This window comes from Scatophagus argus, chromosome 19 (assembly GCF_020382885.2).
Source record: "Scatophagus argus isolate fScaArg1 chromosome 19, fScaArg1.pri, whole genome shotgun sequence".
Classification (NCBI taxonomy): Eukaryota; Metazoa; Chordata; class Actinopteri; family Scatophagidae; genus Scatophagus; species Scatophagus argus.
In genome coordinates, this window is record NC_058511.1 from 10,736,166 (window position 1) to 10,756,668 (window position 20,503).

The window sequence follows — 20,503 nt, forward strand, 5'->3', positions numbered from 1 at the left end:
AGCAGCTTTGACAGAACACTTTACAGCACATCTAATTTGCAGCATCAGACACTCAGATGTTATCATCAGCTGTCATCTCATGCTGCTGTAGGTATAACTGCTGGCCGAGAGCTAAACCACACTGTGAGACTCTTTAACCCATGCTTAACAATCATGCTATATAATCACCATTTTTTTCTTGTGTGTTATAAAGGGACTTGCTCTTCATTTTGCAGCGGTCTGTTGTAGAATGATTAATACATGAAACTTGAAGGGTTGTTGAGCCTGCAGCTGATTAGCTTAGCTTAGCATGATGATGGAAAGCAATGGGAAACAGCTAGCCTGGCTCTGTTGAAAAGTATATGTGAATAAGCTCATAAAAACCCATTGCGATGATGTGACACTTCAGTTTTTGTAGATTTTAGACAGACAATAAACAACATATAACATGTTAACTTGTGAGTTTGGGGTTTTAAAAGTTCTGGTAGGGTGGCTTTTTAGAATTTGGACAGAACCAGGCTAAATCGGGTATCAAAACTAATACAGTCTTGCTGTCTTATTTGCCCTTGGTATTTTTATTTCCAGTTTATGAACAAACATGCAGACAGTGATGCATCTCCCAATGAGCAGCACATTGTGAGGTGTTGTGAGCTTCCATCTGGACTGATTCATATTCTGACAAGAGCTCTCAGAGACCGACCAGCATATCAATCAGCAAAAACACACAGGTCAAAAAAAGTAGAACCGTAGCTGTAACTGACACAGCCCGCTAATGATGCATGTCGCTCTGAGTTGTCTGCAGGATTCCTGAACAGTGCAATATGCACATATATGTGCTGGTGTTTATTTTGCCATTTTTCAAATTTGTTTGCGCACTCTCTCCCCCCCAGCCCTCCTCACCATTTATGCAAAAGTGTTTTGTCGACTGCTTTCATGCAGCAAACGCAAAGTGCTGTTTCTCATTATTGCTCTCATGTTTGGTAAAAAAAAAGTTGAACCAAAGTAGTTCATTGTGTTAAAAAGCATACCTGTTTTAATCACTGTTTATAGAGAATTTGAGGCTTTGATGTTTGAAGTCCCTATTCAGGCTTTGTACTGTAAATATTGAAATATTTCCATTGATCTGCCTCACAAACACCGGTGCTCTACGCAGTGAGGGGATCAAAGGCTTGCGGTCCACAGAGCCCCTCTGGAGATGTGATGCAGACTGACAGCTCAGCTTCTGTTGTTCGAGCTTAGTGAAAACTCTGCGATGCTGTCAGTTAATTATTTCTTTTCTTTTGTTGTTTCAAGCTGAAGGCTTGTTTTGTGATCCATTGTGTGGCACAGCGGTGACACTGGTGACAGTAATTGACTGTTTTTTTGTTTTATTTTGTTTTTTTTTTTAATACCAATTGTCTTCTAATGAGTGAAATCTGCATGCACAAAGATTTTTAAGGGACCTTTGTGCATTCACATGTTCATCACACTCCATATGTAAATAGAGAAGGAAGCTTGTGTGTCTTTGCCACAAGATAAAATCTCATGTGTATTCCCTCCAGTGAAATGGCTTTGTTTATAGATTCAGATTACTGTCACATGGATGCCATATTATAATGAAGAGTTTTCTGTGTTATACTGTGATTCATTCATATTTATAAAACCACTGTTGATAACAGCATGGGATGCACATTTCATGATATCCATATTGTTCACCATCGCATCATGTAATTTTGTGCTCTCTTATAGATTCTTGTTGATACATATTAGGGAGCATAGACTAGTCACACTGTATGTGCACTGGCCTGTTTGTTCATTTTGCTTACAGCTGAATGTTCGGGGAAGTCTGACAACATATTGTGGACAATGAACAGCTCTTCTTGTTGTAATGCATTTGTAAAACTCAGAACCTCTGGGTATCTCTCTAGTGCAATATGTGATAAGAAAAAGGAGCGTGCTGAGTTCCAGGCTTTGCTGGTGATTGCAGACTTTGTATCTTCAGGCTGCAGTCTTTGTCTGTCCGTTGTTATTTGGACCTTTTGTTGAACCTTTGTTTAACTTTGTTGAACATTTTCAAAGTGGGACCTTTTTTTAAAATGTATTTTTAATGTTAATGTTATAAATCTAACCTATTGTAATACATTAACATTAAAAATAAATCTGATAGTTACTGATTTGATAACTATTGGCTGTGCTGTTACTGTCAGCCATCAATAATTTATACAGTAATTAATATTACTGGAAAACAAATTAAAAGTCAATGAACACATACACACACACACACACACACAAAGCAAGTCCACACAAATAAATTGTGCAAAATATTATACTGTAACTAGAAAGTCAATTGTATGGCAACAAGATGATAATTAGTTTATATCGAGCAGTTAGAGTATTTTGGTTGAATCACACTTGTTTTTCAAACTTAAATAGGTCAATTCTTTCAACTTTCTCTCTGCTCATTTTTCTGCAATTAAAGTCCAAATATAAGTTAGAGCACAGGCAGAGAAGGGGGAAAATACAGAGCAGAGTGTCCTGGGCATTGCAATGTGGGTCATGTACCAACGGAGCAAGCCAGCAAACAATCTGAGAGGGAAATCTCAAGACTGGTGATTCTCTGATTTTCTTCTTGTTGTTTGTTTGATCAGGAAAATTACTTCATTTTTAGTGCCTCTATTGAAGAGGGGGCAGCAAATGATTGGCTGCCAGGTGCAGATCCTTTTGTATACAGTGTGTAAGTTTGTGTAACGATGGCAGATTATGTGGGGATCCACACTCTACTCACCGCAGTCCTATGGTGTCTTCATTCACTAATGATGATGGTATGCATGCAGAGACCCTGAGCATGTAAGTCTAATTGAGATAGGATGATTTGATGTGTTCTAGCGAGAAGAAAAACAATTTCAACCCCTTGGGTTTTATACCTGGTGTGATGAGAGTAAAAGCATCAATCCTTCTGCTGCTTATATTAAAGGTTGTTAATTATAGCAACAAAGGTCGAGTGCATCGCTCACAAGCCTGCCGTGTGCAGCTGGTTCAGGTGGCAAACTCGCATAGACATGCAGGGTGACTTGAGATCGATGCGGTTTCTAATAGCCTGCATAAAATCCAAAAGCCAAACAAATCCGTCGGGTTTGTGTGCTTCGCTTCAGTGAACCCCTGCAGTGTGTTGTGGGGGGAGGTGAATGGTTGGTGGACTTTGTCTAGATTGCTTTTAGATAACCATTGAAAATAATGGGCCATGGCCATCAGTGAATTTGCAGACTTTCAGATATCTCGAACAGATATTAGATTCAGGAGAGATCTGCCGTGACTGTTGGGGATGAGGTCTCAAGTGCAATATAGTCACAGCAGAGATCATTTTTGTAATCCAAGGCTTTCCATTTCCCACCGACAGCAGAAATTCAGATATTTCAAAAGAAGTTGCACTGTATTATGTAACGTTCAGTGAGGTTACTTCAGAAAAGAACAGCAACATCTCATTTCCAGCAGTTTCACATTCCTTTCTGTAGTGGTTCATGTTCTCAAGCGATAAATAGCACAAAACACTGAGGGAGAGTATAAAGTGCAGTATAAATACAACAAAATCCTGTACTTTTAAGCAGACGTTGTCATAAGATTCAACCAACACACCTGTGCCTTGCATGAAAAACCTCAATCCAGAGTATGTTATATCAGCATGAGTTGATTTTTTGCATAAAACACATGCTTTATCCAAGAATATAAAGTACGGAAGAGCTCACCTCAGCTTTGAGCATCTCTTATGTATGTCACTGTTGCTCGTTTGTCTCCTGTCTCTGCCATTCCCAGCTGTGGGACTTAAATCAGCATAATATTCATAACCACTGCTCTCATACCGCTATGATTGGTTTGCTTATGCATATGTAAAAGGTTGAGCGCAAAAGAAAAGTCACGGCCCAAATTGACGCGTATGCAGTATTGTTTACTTTGATGTAGGAGGTTTGGTTAGCAGGGCTGCAGCTAATTCGGTGTACATGTTGTCCTTATACTGTATATGTGTCCCGTGATTAAAAAGGATGTTTGCCCTAAGACATTCATGTCATAAATTGGTTCCTGTCAGCTGCAATTGCTCGTGTATCATTTTAAGTGCACTTATGTACGGTGGGTTGAAAGTGTTGGCAAACTGGGATAATGTTTATGTTTTCCTGTCTTTTCTCTCCCAGAATCTCATACTGTACAGCCGACAAAACTCAGGATAAGGTCTTCGCATATGTCTCTCAGAGTCAGTTCAATGAGACCCTGGAGTGCCATGCATTTCTCTGCCAAAAGAAGAAGATTGTAAGTGATTTCGTTGTCTATACTCTACCTGTAATTCTCTGTATGTATCGGATACATGCTGTTGGTCTGTAGCATGCAGTGAACTGCTCCTTAGGCAGCAAGTAGCATAGGTGTACATGGTGTGTGGCTCCATCTTGTGGCAGTTCAAGTTTACACTTACTGTATGTCTCCCATTATGTGAAGTCAGTAAGATTAGAAATGTTAATGGTTTAGTATATAAAATAAGTTTTTGCATTTGTAAATCTATGTATTACTACAGAAGGATAAATAGTCAGGCTTAAGTTTAAGAAATTTTCTTGACCACTAAAGTGAATCCAAACTATTCATTATGATTTCAGTTTTTATGTTTAACTCCTGTCTTATTCTTTCCCTCTTTTTTTTATTTCTTTTGTCTGCAGGCTCAGGCTGTGACATTAACGGTAGCTCAGGCCTTTAAAGTAGCCCTCGATCTTTGGGAGATTGCTCAGGAAGGTGAGTCTACAGAACAAAGGAAAGGCGACATCAAGACAGTTCAATACAGGCTTCTCCTCTTGAAAGGTTTAGAAAAAATACAATTAAGGAAGGGACATTATCCTTTCTATTGAACTTACAACAAAAGGAATTGAGGTAAAAGGCTTCATCCTGACCCCCGCAATCTCCACTGCATTATATGACTGACACACTCCTGCAATTCTTGAATTTAAAAGTGCCACTTAGCTTGAGTTGTTAACAACCAAATGTTCACATGCTGACATAGTTCAATCACAGATGCTATAAATTTCTTCAGGTTCAGTTTTTATTACCAGTTTTTTCTGTCTGCAGACAAAAGCAAGAAGACCAGAACCTGCAGTTCTTGTGCTGCAAGCAGTGGGCAGACAGAGACAACAGACACTCAGTGTGTTCCATCAGGTAAGTTCACTTTATGTTGTCCTCATCCAAAGTGTGTCTGCACATCAAATTGAGCTCAACAGTGATGACAAGGAATTTGATTTCATTCGTATTAGGCTGCACTGTAAATTATATGCGTATTTGCTTTCTTGCACAGATTCAGGTGAGAAGACTGAAACTTGTCTGTCTGTGAAATTGTCTCTACAACTAACTTAAAGCTTACTAATAAAGATGTTATGTCTGCTTTGCTTAATCCAAGCAAACATTTGTACAGGCTTTACATGCCAGGAAGTTACCATGCTTGGCCAAAAAAACTGTAAAACTGTAAAATTATGCAGGCTGTCAGAAGCAGTATTGATCTTGACGTCAACCTGTATGTCTATCTGAGATTTTCACCTGAAACAGACAGACAACAGCACAGCTGCGGCATTCATCTCACTTCAGAGCGTAGAGCTAGTGCAGCTTGCTGGTAAACACCACCCAAGCTTTTTAGAGCTAAATTTGTATGCAACACTCGTCCTCACATTTTCAAGACAAATTTCCTGTGTGTCCTAACCCATCAACAGACAGAATAGGTTAAAGTCAACCCATCCTTCTAATACTCACATTAAGAAATAAAAAAATAACTTGACTGCTTGCACAAACACACTCATTCTGATTATTCTGGTCATCTCTGCTGTTACCTCACTCTATACTGGACACATGATTCGTACTGATTTTCATGATGACTACAGTGTATACAGACAAAGCATGACTCACAGGAACCGGATGTCAGTGCGTGTTTGTTAAGTCTTCTGTTGATTATCATCTTAACAACATGATGCAGTTTCCACGCAAATCATGGACTGAAACTGTAAATGCAAACTGATCTTCAAAGCACTTGATAACAGAGCCTGTTCAATTAGCAGTTAGTGAGAGACCATATTAAACTAATGGCACTGACTGTATCACTCGAGCTGACAGCTAATTATCCATGCTGAACTAACTGGGAGGTTTACTTTTGGGATAATGGATATTTTCTATCAATTACTTTTTTGAATTGTGTCGTTTAAGGCGCAAAAACAACTTGGCACGTTGACCTCCTGTTAAGTTGTCAGTTACTCAGGTTTGTTTTCTATTCTACCCCTCCACTGTAATTAAAAATGTGAACTTTAACTTTGAATAGCACTCATTTAGTTCTTAACATTTAGTGTGAGAAATTCCACCAAGTTGTCAGAAGCTTCACTATTTAGTATCAGGTTTTTTTGTTGCTGCAGAGGTTGATGTTACAGCTGTAACCACACTGAAAGAATTCTGGTGTTGTCATTCTAGTATGAGCAAGAGGGTTAAGATTATGTAATCTCAGTTTACTACATGAGGCTGGAGACAAAGAAACTCACTCACTGACAAGGTTAGTACTGATTAGTACTGTAAAAATGGCAACTGCGTGAGACAGTATAAGCAGAAAGTGCTTGAATTCCTCACAGGACCAGATTCCTCCAGACGTGAAATTTCATAATCTCACAAACCCAAAATCATCTGCTAGCATGCACAGGACACTGAGTTAGTAGTAGTTTGCCCCCCTTTCACATTAATTTAACTGATATAACGCTGTTCATTAGTCATGCAGAGGTGCAGTAAATTTTAAGTACTTTTCCAGTTGCCATGACATTTATAGGTCAGAATGTTCTCCACTCCTTTGGGGGGTCAGAAGGTCGTCAAATTGAGACTTAATCATCCATTTAGTTTGCCGTTAGTTAAGAGCCGGCCTTTCCAGCTTCTTTCAATTAAAATGCTGCCAGGGTAAGCAGCTGAGGACAGACAGAAAATGTGATGTGAAAACCTCAAAGAGCCTCTGGAGTAACTCGAGCGTAGGGAGACCATGAAAAGTTTTACAGGGTTGATTTGAATTCTGCCTGTTGCAGAGAAACCTGCAGGCACCACATGCTGGAGATGATGGTTCAGTTCTGTGCTGCAGAAAAAAACAAAGAAGTGACTCAGTGTATCCCTGTCTTTTTGTTTTGCTCTCTCTGTTTCCCCTCCTTTGTCCTCCATGGTCATTTGTCACTGCTCCTCCACCTTTTTGCCCCGTCAACGTCTCATCCACACCTGTCGTCTCCCTCAGATCCAGAGGCACAAAGGCCCGTTGGGATGGAGGAGAAGCTCCGGAGGCCCTTCTTCTCTGCTTTGCTCAGCTCGCCTCGTAGTAACCCTACTCGAAGGCGACCCATCAAACATGACTCTTGGGTAGGTCAAATCATCTGCCTCCAAACTGCGGCTGAATGGTCTGATTGGGCCAAAATTATGCTTAAATCAGTCATGTTTATCAGATTGTCTGGGATAAGCTGTATTTTTAGGGAGGCACCGAGTTAATTTCTTCCCTCTGGAAGTTCGAAGACAGCAACACAGTGCACACAAAAAGCATCTTAAAACTGGGTATTAAGTGAGGTTTTAAATTACATGTTATACTTTAAATTACATAAATAAATTACATGTCCTTTTACTGGGTTTGTGGAATGAATACCAAAGTAGGGGCAAACAAAACATTGATGAATTAACAGTCAAACCTTAACAATTATTTTCAGAAATGTTCCTCTAAATTTCATTTTCCGCCACACAATCCAAGCAGGAATTCAGCAAAACAAAGGTTCAGTGTTTTTTTTTTTTTTTCCTGGCAGGTGATTTAAGTAGTCAGAAGAAGCCACTGCAAAGTAATTTTGATTTAGTTTTTTAAATTTTCTTCATGAAGTTCATTTTCAGATTGTGACAAATGGGGACAGTGAATGATAACAGCAAGCTCAGTTTTCCTCTGTAGTTTCCTTTCTAATTGAAAATGTGATTCATTTCTAAGTGCTCCTGTAGTATTTATTGTTTGATTATTTATCTATAATTGGAGCACTTACTCGTGGCTGTTAATTCTAAATGTTCATGTTCATGTTCATCCTGGTGTTCACTTGCAGATTCTTAACACTAGATGACACCATATTCATGAGATTATCTCTTCTACAGACTGATCTCACACAAATTCATGCATTCGCTGTCACATATTTTTCCTGATAGCATGAGAAATTTTTCTGTAATGAAATTTATTCTTTCATTCTTTAATTCTGTTCCTCCATCTTGATCATTTAATACCTACTTCTCTTACTTGTGCACTCAGGTGTGTAGTTTCAAATCCTTAGACCTTTGCCTTACGTGAGGTTAAAGGTATATGATTTTCAGTGTAAATTGGACAGAATGATATTTATGTTAACATATCTATGAGTATCTCGTTAATTAAAACAATGCATGGCCATTTGCTTTCACATAAACTAGTGCAGAAAAAGAGCACAAATATATGGTGTTCCTTATTCATACATCATATAGACAAAAGTACCCTGACACACCTCTTTATGGGGCTGTTCTTCAGGAGTTGGGCTCGCCCTCTTACTCCCAGTGAAGGGAAATAATGTTTCAGCATACCAAGCCATTTTGGACAATGCTACGCTTCCAACTTTGTGGCAACAGTTTGGGGAAGAACGTTTTCTATTCCAGCATGACTGTGTCCCAGTGCACAAAGCAAAGTCCATAAAGACATGGTTGGATGAGTTTGGTTGAGTGGTTGACTTGACTGGCCCACAGAGAATCCTGACATCCCTGACCTCATCAAACACCTTTGGGATGAACTTGAGCGGAGACTGTGAGCCAGGCCTTTTGGTCCAACATCAGTGTCTGACCTCACAAATGCTCTACTGCATAAATGGACAAAACTTCCTACAGAAACACGCCAAAATCTGTCTATGTATTTAGAATGTGATGTCATTAAAGTGCCTGTTGGTATAATGGCCATGTGTCCTAATACTTTTGTCTATATAGTTCATGTTTCCATACTTCTCCATTATGGAAGTTATGCAGTATTTTCATATGAATATTGTTATACAGTCACAGTGACTGGAACAGAAAGTACACATCAAAATGATGCATTAAATTATTTGTGTATCACTTGGATAAAACAAGTTATGACAGACAGCTGACTCAGTGAGGAGCCACAGGGGCATTAAAGCACAGAAGAAGCAGAATTGTAATTTGTGTGTGTGTGTGTATTGATTCATATTGTTTACATCTCAACAGGACGTGGAGGATGGACTCGATGATGCATTCTCAAGGTAACCTTTGCGTATGACTGCAAGTCTGCAGAACACTGGGGCCATATTCTTTAATTTATGAAAGGAGATGTGATTGTTCATGCACACTAAATACTTAAATATTGATGCCAATACCAAACAGAGACAGATCATCTTTTGAATGCTGACTACTGTAATTTTAAAGAACAGTAGTTGCACTAAGGGTGATGGTCAACTGTCAGCTGCCTTTCAGACTCTTTCAGATAAGAAAACCTTCATCTGACACGTTGACTGACACAGATTTTTATTGAAATTCACACACATGGACAGACTCAGAGATGCAATAGTCTCCTTTTCTCGGGAAACGCCATGCAAAAATATGGCATCACATCCATCCCAGTGACCTGATGGAGAGAGGATGTATGAAAATAACTGTCTCTAGGTGACAGATTAGGGCCATATTGATTGTGTGGTAGTCATTTAGTGTTCGGTTTCCAAATTATCATTTTTTAGACATTTGGAAAGATATTAGAAGAGCAATGTGTACAATTCCTCCGCTATTAGCAGTAGAAAGAAAAAAGTTTAAAATGCTATCTCAGCGTACTGTCTGTAAGTTGGCCTGGAGTTGCTTCCTTCTGAGTTAAGACAACAAAACAACTGCAGTTAATGTAAGTGTTGTAAAGCAGAGCTGAATAAAACGAGACAGTTTTAGAGTAAAGCTGCTGTCTGCTCTGATTAAAGCAAAATAAGTGGCCGTTTTAAGTAGCTGGATCTGACTTGAGCCATTGCTTTGCACGACACGACAAATGTGCTGTTTGACACTCCTACTCCTACTTTGACATCGCAGAAGTAAATATTGTGCGTTTTATTCCACTACATTTGTCTGACAGCACCAAAATTTGCTACTTTTGCCTCTCAAGGCTAATAATATTTTCTGCAACATCTTATTATATATCTTATTAATACTGTACCGTTCTTCTGATGTGATCTCGTGTTCGTCTTTATGTGAACTCTCCATCATAGTCTACATTTAGGTCATAAGTTAGGTCCCATTCCTGTGTGTTTTCACCCTCCTTAGCAATAAGGAAAATAGCTGCCTTTTTTTTTATACCCAATTATAGATCTTCATTAATATTGGTGCTAATTTATACCTCCCCACCTTGTACCATTCACGCCTGGGGAGCTACCTACTTTTAGTCTTGTAATTGCCAATTTAATTTCTTCAAGAGTCACTTCAGCCCTAAAAATATGACTTTGGGCTTCTGTAATTGCTGGTAGGTAGAGTGAGTGTAACAAGTCGTCCATCTGTAAGTCATTTGTCTGGTGAAGAATGTTAAGAGGATACCAGACACAATTTAAGCTCAGTTTCCTTCCGTCTCAGATACAAATTGATGCAAGACAGATTAAATGTGTTGTTATGTTACATTCAACAAAATAATTTTACAAAAATATGTAAGACAGTATTCCTTTTATTTGTAGCTGTTTCAGTTAGCAGTCATTTGTGTAGCATTAGCCTGGAGCTAAAGAAGCTTCCGTGTTTGTTATGATGGAGGGCCATTTACCTTTAACTGATAGTTGCCAAGTTATATGTGTATCGCTGTAAAACGCTACGTGTGAACAGGCCATTGTGAGCAATAAGTCAAATGAATAAAGAAATTCATGTTTGGGAGCAGACTTGCGCCACTCTTGAACCATTGCGAACAACAGAAATGACACTTCCTTTTTTAACTGCCAATTTGTTGACCACCTCTCCTGACAGAGCTGTCAGGACGAGAGTGACCGAATCCAGGAAGTGCACTCCACAGTTCATCAGCCCTGTATCAGTGAACTGCAACTACAGTCCAGCACTTTTTATTTTATTTGAAAGTATGAGGGTTGGTGAAACAGTCATTTCATGGCTGTGAGATGCCTGCAAGAGAGGGTAAAATGTGACTCTCAGGGATAAAACGTGAGACCTGACAGGTTTGAAATCCTCACACATGGACATGCACACTCACCGGGTGTGAGTCGTGTGCGCCAGCTCATAATAATGTGATAGACAGTAAGTGCAGCCTACTGCATGGAAATACAAACATGATATACTTTTATGCTTACAACTCTGATATAACTCTCAGCACACTCTTCCTCAAAGTCAGAACCCATTGAAACTCTTTAATAAAGCCCCAGCATGCTCGGCAGACTGTCAGAATGTAGGCCAGGCAGTCCAGTGCGTGTCTCACTGCCCGGCATGCCTTTTCATTTCATCATACAACCCGCCGATATGTGCGCACTTGTCCTGCAGTGCTGCACTGTTCCATAAAGAGAGAAGAGCATCTCATTAAGTTGCATCGCCTGCGGCCAGTAGATCTGTTTGTTTTGTTTTTAGTATGAAACGCTTTGGTTAAAGCAAATAGCTAAATGAGGAGCAGAGATTTGACAAACTAAAGATACAGGAGCTGGCTGGGAGAGGAGGGAGATCAGAAGAGGAGGGTATCAAGGAGGCTGATCTCAGCAGGGACTCACCTCAAGTTGTCAAATGGAGGGAGGTGAAACACTTAGAGAAGCATCTAAATCTGACATCCTAGAGAAAACGCTAGAGGATTTGTGAGTTTTAGAGCCGACATCCTTTGCAGAGGTCAGTAAGTATCTCAAGTTCTGCTGTGGTGGTACTGGAATGGTGGATAAGGATCTGTCCTGAAACATGCAAAACTCTGGATCGCATTGAGCCATCATGGCTGTTGAATCTCTTCAGTGTTTACTGTGACTGTGGGAGTGCTTTTAGATCAGCAGGGGAGGGTCATTTTACAACACATGAGAAACATTTAGAAAAAATTGCTGAAAAATGAGCAAACGCATCCAAAATATGATACATTATCATCCTGTGCGATTTGCAGTTTTGGGACCTCTGCTGACCCCCAGTCTGTTGTTCTGTTGACAAATCATTAAGGGAGCAGGTCTCCTTTTTCCCCCTGACCTCAGATAATACTTATAATAAAGACTTTTTGAATAGGAATCAGTTGTCAACACACATGCATTGGGAAGTTCTTCAAAAAGGCATTGCTTCTCTGCTATAGCTGTGGAGTTTGCAGGCTGTCTCTTCTGTATAGAAAACTACTATCCCCACTCCTCATAACCTATTTTTCTTGCCGAGTTTAGCCTCATTTAATAGAGCGTATTAAGGGGTCATTCTGCTGGCCTGTGGGAAGTTGGTTCACTTTAAGCCGGTTTATTCTACTTGTGTATACAGTAAGTTGTGGTGCAGCCTCTAGGGGTCACTAGCAGCGCTTTATAGTCCTCAGGCTTGTGTTAAAAAAAAAATAAATAAATAAATAAAAAAAAAAAGCTAAACTGTTGGAATGGTAGATTGTTATTCAAGTGGAAGCTCAGGGTTTCCATCCAGGGCATTTGGGACTGACATCTACTGAGGTCAGCTGCAGTTCAGAATTAATTAAATGTTTTGATTTGTATTTAAGACTTCTTAAGTGAATGGTGACCTTTGAGCTGACATGATTATTATGCAACTGATACTGAGGTGCTTGAATACTTCAACCTCATCCAATTATTATTATTATTATTATCATCATTTTTTTAATTTTAAACTTCTTTGAGTGTTTCTTTACTTTATGCATGGTGGGGCAGGGACAGCACATGCACCTCTGCACGTGCACTCGTTACAGCCTTGGTGCTCTTTCTGTGAACAGTCTTTAGCAAGAGTTGAACGTGTCTTAACACATTTTAGTCTTTTCTCTTGAGTCACATAGTCACAATTTCCTCTGTCTTCCACCTGGCATGCAGCAACATAGAGGTAGAGGAGATGGACACCGGTAAGTGATATAACCAGTTATCGGTTACGTGCTCGGTACTGCATGTTGCGTTAGGCCTTTCATTCAAAGTACCGCCATTCCATTTTTACACCGAGCCAGACTGTATAGGAATAAGCACTAACTAACTGGTTACCATTCTTGGACCTTTTGCCTCAAGGACCTTCTGCATGAGGGAACACTATCATCATCAACTCATCTGACACTCCACCTGTGCAGGAAAAATGCACATAGAATACAAAACCACTTTCAAGTTATTTAGCCAGCAGAATCTTGAATTTGAGCAAAGCAGGCAAGATATCGTAGTTGCCCTGAGGAGGACTTTTTTCTCTGTAGACTTTTCTGTAAATTTATTGATAGTGGGTGACTTGTGGAGGGCTTTGAGTTAAACTAAATTATTTCTTAAAATATCTTCTTTTATCCAAAAATGATGACTGATTTTAGACAAAACTGTATATACAACACTGTATATACAATATAGGCACATTAATCATCTTTTTTTTTTTTTTATTCTTGCTTTTGTCCAAAGTTAAAAACAAAATGGCTTGCCTTTATTCAGTCAGCTCCACAGCATAGACATGATAGTCTGTTTTACTGTGTGTGTGTTAACATTACACTCTGTACATTTGCCTTCCCATTCATCCATTCTGACATCCTCTTCGTGCCCTTCGTACATTTTATCCTCTCTCCTCCTGTCACTTTAAACCTTTGTATATCCTATGAACCCATTTTGACAAATAAATATTTACTGCCTCTGACCTCTGTAGCAGTATTACTTCTCTCTCTTCCTCTCTTTCTGTCTCTGTCAGACTGGCCGAGTCCCGCTCCGAACCCGTCTCTGACGATGCAGCTCTGAGTCCCCAGAAGGTCAAGGAGAATCTGCAACAATGTGTTTGAATAAAACATGCAGGAAATTGCTGAGAAACTTGGGGCACCACAAAAATTTGGGCCCAAGACCTAAAAAGAAAACAAACAACAAAAACAAAGTGGCATTCATCACTTGAACAGACAGCAAAGCACATCACGCTTCACAGTGCACAACCTGATTCAGAGAGCCCCTGTTTGATATTCTGCGGCTGCTGCAGAGCCAAAATGAATACCCTGATATTATAAATTGCTATTTCTGTGAATGCCTGCCAGTCAACACACACTCCGCTCAGTGTAAACCGCCATCTCCTGCCATATTCAAATTCCCCCAGACTGCCACATGAGAGACGGTGCACACACTGGGCAACACAGCACTGCAAGTTGAGCAGTAATTACACATTAATTACAACTAAGAATTTCCTGTGGACGATCATACGACTGTCTCTTTCTAGTAATTTGAATTTGTAGAAATGTAAAAACTACTTTCAGATGTGAATTCGACTTGTGAATTCTGATTTCCCCAGCATCAAGAAGTTCAGAAATGTGTGTGACACTAAGTTGTGTCACGGAAAAGATGCGTAGAAGTTCCAAAAACGCTGGAGCCTATATTTCCCATTCCACTCAACAGTGTCTTGTCTTAGGCTCTAGGCCTGCACGATATGAGGAAAATATAATATTATTCAATATCGCGTTATGACCTTCCATAAATAAACAGATGTTGAAATGCCCATATTAGCTCCTCTGTCCTTTCTCAGCCATCGTGGAAGCTACCCTCGCAGTCAGCACCAACTTAATCTGAAGGTATACTGAGGGCTCGCTGGTGCTTCGTTTGATTGGTCAGATGGTGTGAATGCATGGCCCACGTTTCCAGTGCTTCTACTGATAGGTCAAATGTTCACATGCTAGGTGTGACTGCATGCTGCTTGTCAGTACAGTGATTTTTCTTCTCCTGTTTGAGGCAGTCTTTTTGCCATGTGTTCACTGTGCAAGTTCACAACCTGACGATGGTGAAAATACTTTTTATCGATCAGCTCCACTGCTCACGTATGTCAAAGTCCACACTCACAGCTCGTCAGGCGGCCTTTGTGCTAAAAAATTGTCTCCAAGGCCAAGTCAAGACATCGTCATGATTAGTACAACTCAGCCTGTGGACACAGGTGTGAACACAGGTGGCTCTGAAGGGAGTGATAACATCAGCGTGATTCAATCAGGGTTATTCTACAGACATTATACGCCTGTTTTTACAGGCTTAGTAGTGCTGATGATGAGCAAACTGAACTTCATGTGGAAAATCAGTAAATGCCTCTTTATTAAAAAAAACAAAAAACAAAACACCTTTCTGACTGATTCAGAAATCAGATTTAATAATCCATTGATACCCCTTCCTTTGTTTTAACATCAATAAGATCCATCCAAGATCCGTTGTTGTAAAGAGCTTTTGTGTTTGTGATGTAAAAATGCAAACAGGCTGACATTCCTGCAACAATCAGTTTCAGTGCCGTCTTACTTGAACATGGCTTATGTAACCAAAATGTAATGACAACATTCTTTTGTCTCCTCTTTCAGTCAGCTGTACATAAAGATGTTGTTTCTGTTGAAGAATAGTGACGATGTAAGCCAGTGAGGACTAAGTGTACGGCAAGGCCAAACTATTAGAGTAAAGAAACCTATTTCCATATTCTGTATTTTTTCATTGTAAAAGCTGTGTAATTTATGCATATTGTATCCTTATAAATGATGTAGGATGAATAGAATCAGGGCTTCACACAGGTTGTCTTTTTTAAAATAATTATCACTCTTGTTGAGATGTGAATGTGTAGATGCTTGTCTCTTTTGCATTAGGTTAGGCTCTTTGTACAAATGTAAATGTATGTGTTTTGTGTTATTACTGCAGAAATTGCTTCATTTATTTGTTGTTGGTTTTTCTCCCAAATATCCATTAGTAAGACACATATGGTATACAATTCTAAGGTCTCCTATTCTCAAGTCTCATTGATCGACGGAGTTTCTCTCCTGTCTGCAGTCTGTGCCACAAAGCATGTCGTTCGTCCCCTTTGTCCTCTGCTCAGATTCAACAAATTATTTTTATCCACTGCTCAAAAGACTATCACTGTCGAGAGGATATTATATTGTGCCCCAGTATGGCTGAAGTGGTCTGTCTCTCTGTATTAATGGCATCATGAGAATCATTGTGACGGTGGAGGGTAGCAGGGAATGGGGTGGTGTTGGAGGTGGCGGCTCTGTGTTGTTGTCATGACACCCGCTGCCGAATAATTGGAGGGCTTATCAGGTTACACCGCAAAGCTTAATTGCATTGTTTCGTTCCTGACTTGCAGAAATACTAGCTCCAATGCATATATGAAAGATAGCTTTACACTGTTTGGTGATCACAAATAGCCCCCCAGTGTTGTCCATGTTTGCATTTTAGTATTGACTGCGTAGGTCAAGGTCAAAATGCATTGTTGTCATTTTACCTTATCTTTTTCCCACAAGTAGAAACGATTTTTTTCAACACTTTCTCACCTTTTCCGCTTGTCTTCATCTGACCGATTGATTCGTGTGTGGACGTTTCACTATCCGCTGATTCAGTGATATTTGGAGATGGGCTGCTGTCCAGGAGCTGCCGGGCTCAGAATTGGTTGTCAATAATAGCAGCCAACAGATAGTTGTTCTATTTGACTCTACACAGCTTCACCACAAGCTGCACTATTATGTGTTATACCTGGATATGGTCCTCGATCAGTCTTGGCCCTTCTCGATTGATTTTTAAGCTAAAAAAATTAAAAGTCAGTGTAAAATAATTTGATTTTGCTTGCCGATCCGTGTATAAACTATACGATGAAACAAATTGATCTGCTGGACTGTACAGGCTCCTGAAAGGTTGTGTGTTTTGTAGCCAGTATGCTGTATACAGCACACTGGTGTTGCCAGCAAATTTTCAATGTATGTGGCTCTTGGCATCGCTGACAATTTTCTGTGTGTGTGTGTGTGTGTGTGTGTGTGAGAGAGAGAGAGAGAGAGAGGAGGGGGAGGGGCAGCACTTGGAGGTATAACATGCCAATTTCAGTCTGAAGTGCACTGAATACAAATCAGCCCGTGAAGGTTTCAAGCCAGAAGACATTTGAGGCTTGTAAAAATGAAAACTGAAAAGGCGGAGAATTGTCAGATAAGCTCTTATTGCCTGAGTTAAACACTGACGTTTACAGTATTGGTTTACTTTTTCCAAGAAGGTGCTTATTTACTATCTATGCAATCAGTGGGTTTCCAACAGTGTTGTGATATTATGATAATAGCAGTTTGTGTATAAACCACAAGCAGTTGTCCTGAGCTGTGTGAAAAAATGTAGAGAATTTGGAAACTGTTATGGTTTGTTACATATTTATGCATAATAAAAGACTTTGTACAAAACTGTCATTGCACCCAGCTGAGACTTTTTATTGTAGAACACAGAAGGCCACCTGCAAAGTCCTTCGAAAAGCTTTTTCTCTCATACTCAGTCTGCAGAGATACAGTTTGGTCAGCAGTGCCAAGCAATATGATTGCGTTTAGTCTTTTTATAGCAAATCTGTTTGATTCCAGAGTTGCTCTGTAATTTGATCAATAATGAGTTCCAACAAATCATCTTTGAGAAGGACTTGTTATACAACCACTGCTCCCTGTGCAGACAAACAGACCAAAACCAAACATGCATGTCTGTGGGGTTTTTTTTTATTATTATTTATCGTGAACTTCCTTTCCCTGAACATTTGGCTCAGAATGTGAAATTTAATCCATAATGTTATTTCCTCAAACAGCTGAATCTGGTCTATCCAAAGCAAGAACATCCTCTTGTCTGGCTGTCTGTCTCACTCAGCCCACTGATGACTGAAGACTTGAAAGAATGCATAGCAGGTGCATTCATCAGTTTCTTGTATATGAGATCTGAGGTCAGAATTTACATATTCATGCACCATAAGATGATGTGATCATACATTTTTCATTTGCATTCTAAGTAAAAAAAAAAATTCTATTAGCATATTAAGCAGAAGTTCATTCTGTGGCCAAGGCTGTTCAATTTTAGGGACGGTTAATATTTGCATAGCTGCACTTGTAACTTGTAAGAAACATTTGTCACTCTGCTAAACCTAAAATTAAGGCTGAACAAAACATCATACCATCACATTCATGAGAAAGTGAGGAAAGGTGTCTGACATTCAGATAAGAGTGTTAATCCTTCATATTTTGTCGATATAAAACCCAGTCTAATAAAATGTGTGTGTTCCTGTCAGATGGTACCACACTCTGCGACTGTTTGTTTAGTCTGATGAATGTTTATAGAGGTATGCAAATATTTTAATTTCTGAAGACGTGGAAGCTGCATCACGGCAGGGTGCCTCCTCCCTCTTTATCAGACTGCAGCACCAACAGAGAGTCTGAAAAGTAGATTCTGTATCAGTCCGCTCAGTGATTCTTTCATACAGAGCATAGACTTTTCTTGATTTTCTTGAAATATAAATGACTAATCAAATAACCATTCATTTAAGAGGAAATTATTTTAAAAACATGCCCACTATTATCAGTTTGGAGGGGGAAATATATTGAGTTGGAGCCGCCCTCCGCCCTCAAAACTTTGTTTTCTAATCCTGGAGGACTTGACTGTCCAGAATACTTGATGTGAGCAACCTGTCTTGAATCAAAGACTCTGTGGAGTCGTAAGCCCGTCTTCAGGAAGGAGATCAAAAAGCCCACTTTGATATTCTTCAGAGAACTCACTGGAGACTCAGAAGCTATTTTACTTCATGTGCTGTACTGGCAAACACAGCTACATGTGTGTACTGTGTCTGCATGCTGCAGTGACAACAATTCAGCGTTTTAGGTTTAGAAATGTTCAATTTAAACCAGACTGACTGGAGGTGCTGAGCCCTTCTGTTTCTCTCCACTTTGACTGCTTTACATTTTTTGGTCTGGTGTAAAAGAACAAAACAATTAAGAAAGAAAAAACAATCTCCAAACATAAGTCACTAAATTCTAATTCAGGACTTGTTCAGCTTTGGGGTAATATGTTTATTACAGATGTCTAATTTGTCCGTGGCATCCTGGGATCTCCCAGTGAGCAGCTCTTTTAGTATTCGTAACTGCATAATTACTTGCTAATTGTCTATTTAACGCAATTTTGAAATGGCTAATTAGCTACTGATAAGGTGTTCCACGCTGCCCAAATGGCTTAATGCTGTGTTAGTAATGGTTGTACTGTTTGATATTTAGAATCTATTGAGATTGGCTTGTGGAGGTCAGATATGAAGATGTTTCACCTACAGGAACTGAGACAGTTGCTCATGGAAGACGGTAACCTGCAAATACTGTGTGCAAGTAGTCGGAGGTATGATTGTGCAGGTTGAAGCTGGATGATATATTTGCAGTGTAAAAGTGCTATGAAATATTTTCTTGTGCAACAGGAGGGGCCATTTTCAACTTTAACAACCTCAATAAACATAACCAGCAGTGGCTTATTTTTAAATGAATTTCAACACGTACATTTTTACTTCTATTTGAGTGTCAGATGTTTTCGTCCATCTATTTCTGCTCCATTACTCACGTAGCAATACACGACACACAGATGGAGAACGGACGAGGTTCCTTGTATTACTGCACGGGGGAACAGGGGACCAAACACTGCAATAATCAAAGCAGACTCGGAGGCAAACTCTATATGTATGAATGTATTTGTTTGTAGATGCAGCATATATCTGGACCTCTGAATCACATCTAGAATCTAACCATCTCGGCCTTAACAACAGCCCATAACTCATCTGAACAACTAATGGAAAGAAGTCGGCAGCACTGCACTGAGACAGAAATAAAAGATGGAAGGTGGTGTTAAATATTATTTATTAATCCCCGGGACACTATAATCACTTTCTATTTTTAAGATGAGCTGTATTCTTAGACACTTCAGTGTAATTACTTTTTAGATTAGGAACATTGTGGTTTAAAGGCCAGGTATAATGGCTTATTGAATTTGTTCTGTGAAGTACTGCAGCAGCACTTGTCTCATAACTTCTGGTTAAACGTAGCAGTTGTTGGTTGATTTGAAGACAACCATTTAGTTATTAATAGAGGTGGCATTAATGCATAGACAGAGCTTTTAAACTCTTCACTATGTCAAATACACAGATGTCACTTACTGCAATACTGGTATTGTACATACATATTCTACTGCACAGGCTCCACCTGCTTACTTACCTGGCTAATAACTGTTTAGAATCTGTTTGCCAGTATTGGGCCCCCTGACCATTACTCCAACAGGATCTTTAATGACATTGCATTCTAAATACACAGACAGCTTTGCAGCTATAACAGCTTCCACTCTTCCACAAGATTTTGTTTCTTTTGCCCTTTCATGCAGTAGAGCATTTGTGAGGTCAGACACTGATGTTGGACCAAAGGACTTGGCTCACAATCTCTGTTCCAGTTCATCCCAAAGATGTTCATTGGGGTTGAGGTCAGGACTCTGTGTGGGCCAGTCAAGTTCTTCTACCCCAAACTCATCCAACCGTGTCTTTATGGACTTTGCTTTGTGTACTGGGACACAGTCATGCTGGAATAGAAAAGGGTCTTTCCCAAACTGTTGCCACAAAGTTGAAAGCATAG

General features: G+C 39.6%; 1 protein-coding gene across 6 annotated transcripts in view; it reads left to right on the top strand.

The window, feature by feature from the left end:
* The window catches only part of si:dkey-71h2.2 (low density lipoprotein receptor adapter protein 1), a 76,215-nt gene that overhangs the window by 24,952 nt on the left and 30,760 nt on the right, over positions 1 to 20,503 (top strand). For 2 of the 6 annotated variants that reach the window (XM_046372470.1, XM_046372469.1), the window contains exons 4-8: positions 4,143 to 4,257; positions 4,656 to 4,728; positions 5,059 to 5,145; positions 7,229 to 7,350; positions 9,214 to 9,248. In XM_046372470.1, coding sequence (XP_046228426.1) covers positions 4,143 to 4,257; positions 4,656 to 4,728; positions 5,059 to 5,145; positions 7,229 to 7,350; positions 9,214 to 9,248 — 432 coding nt within the window. Of the gene's footprint in view, positions 1 to 4,142; positions 4,258 to 4,655; positions 4,729 to 5,058; positions 5,146 to 7,228; positions 7,351 to 9,213; positions 9,249 to 10,965; positions 12,494 to 13,815; positions 17,541 to 20,503 lie in introns of those variants that run through there. The other 4 variants (XM_046372467.1, XM_046372468.1, XM_046372471.1 and 1 more) reach the window with 4 other exon arrangements.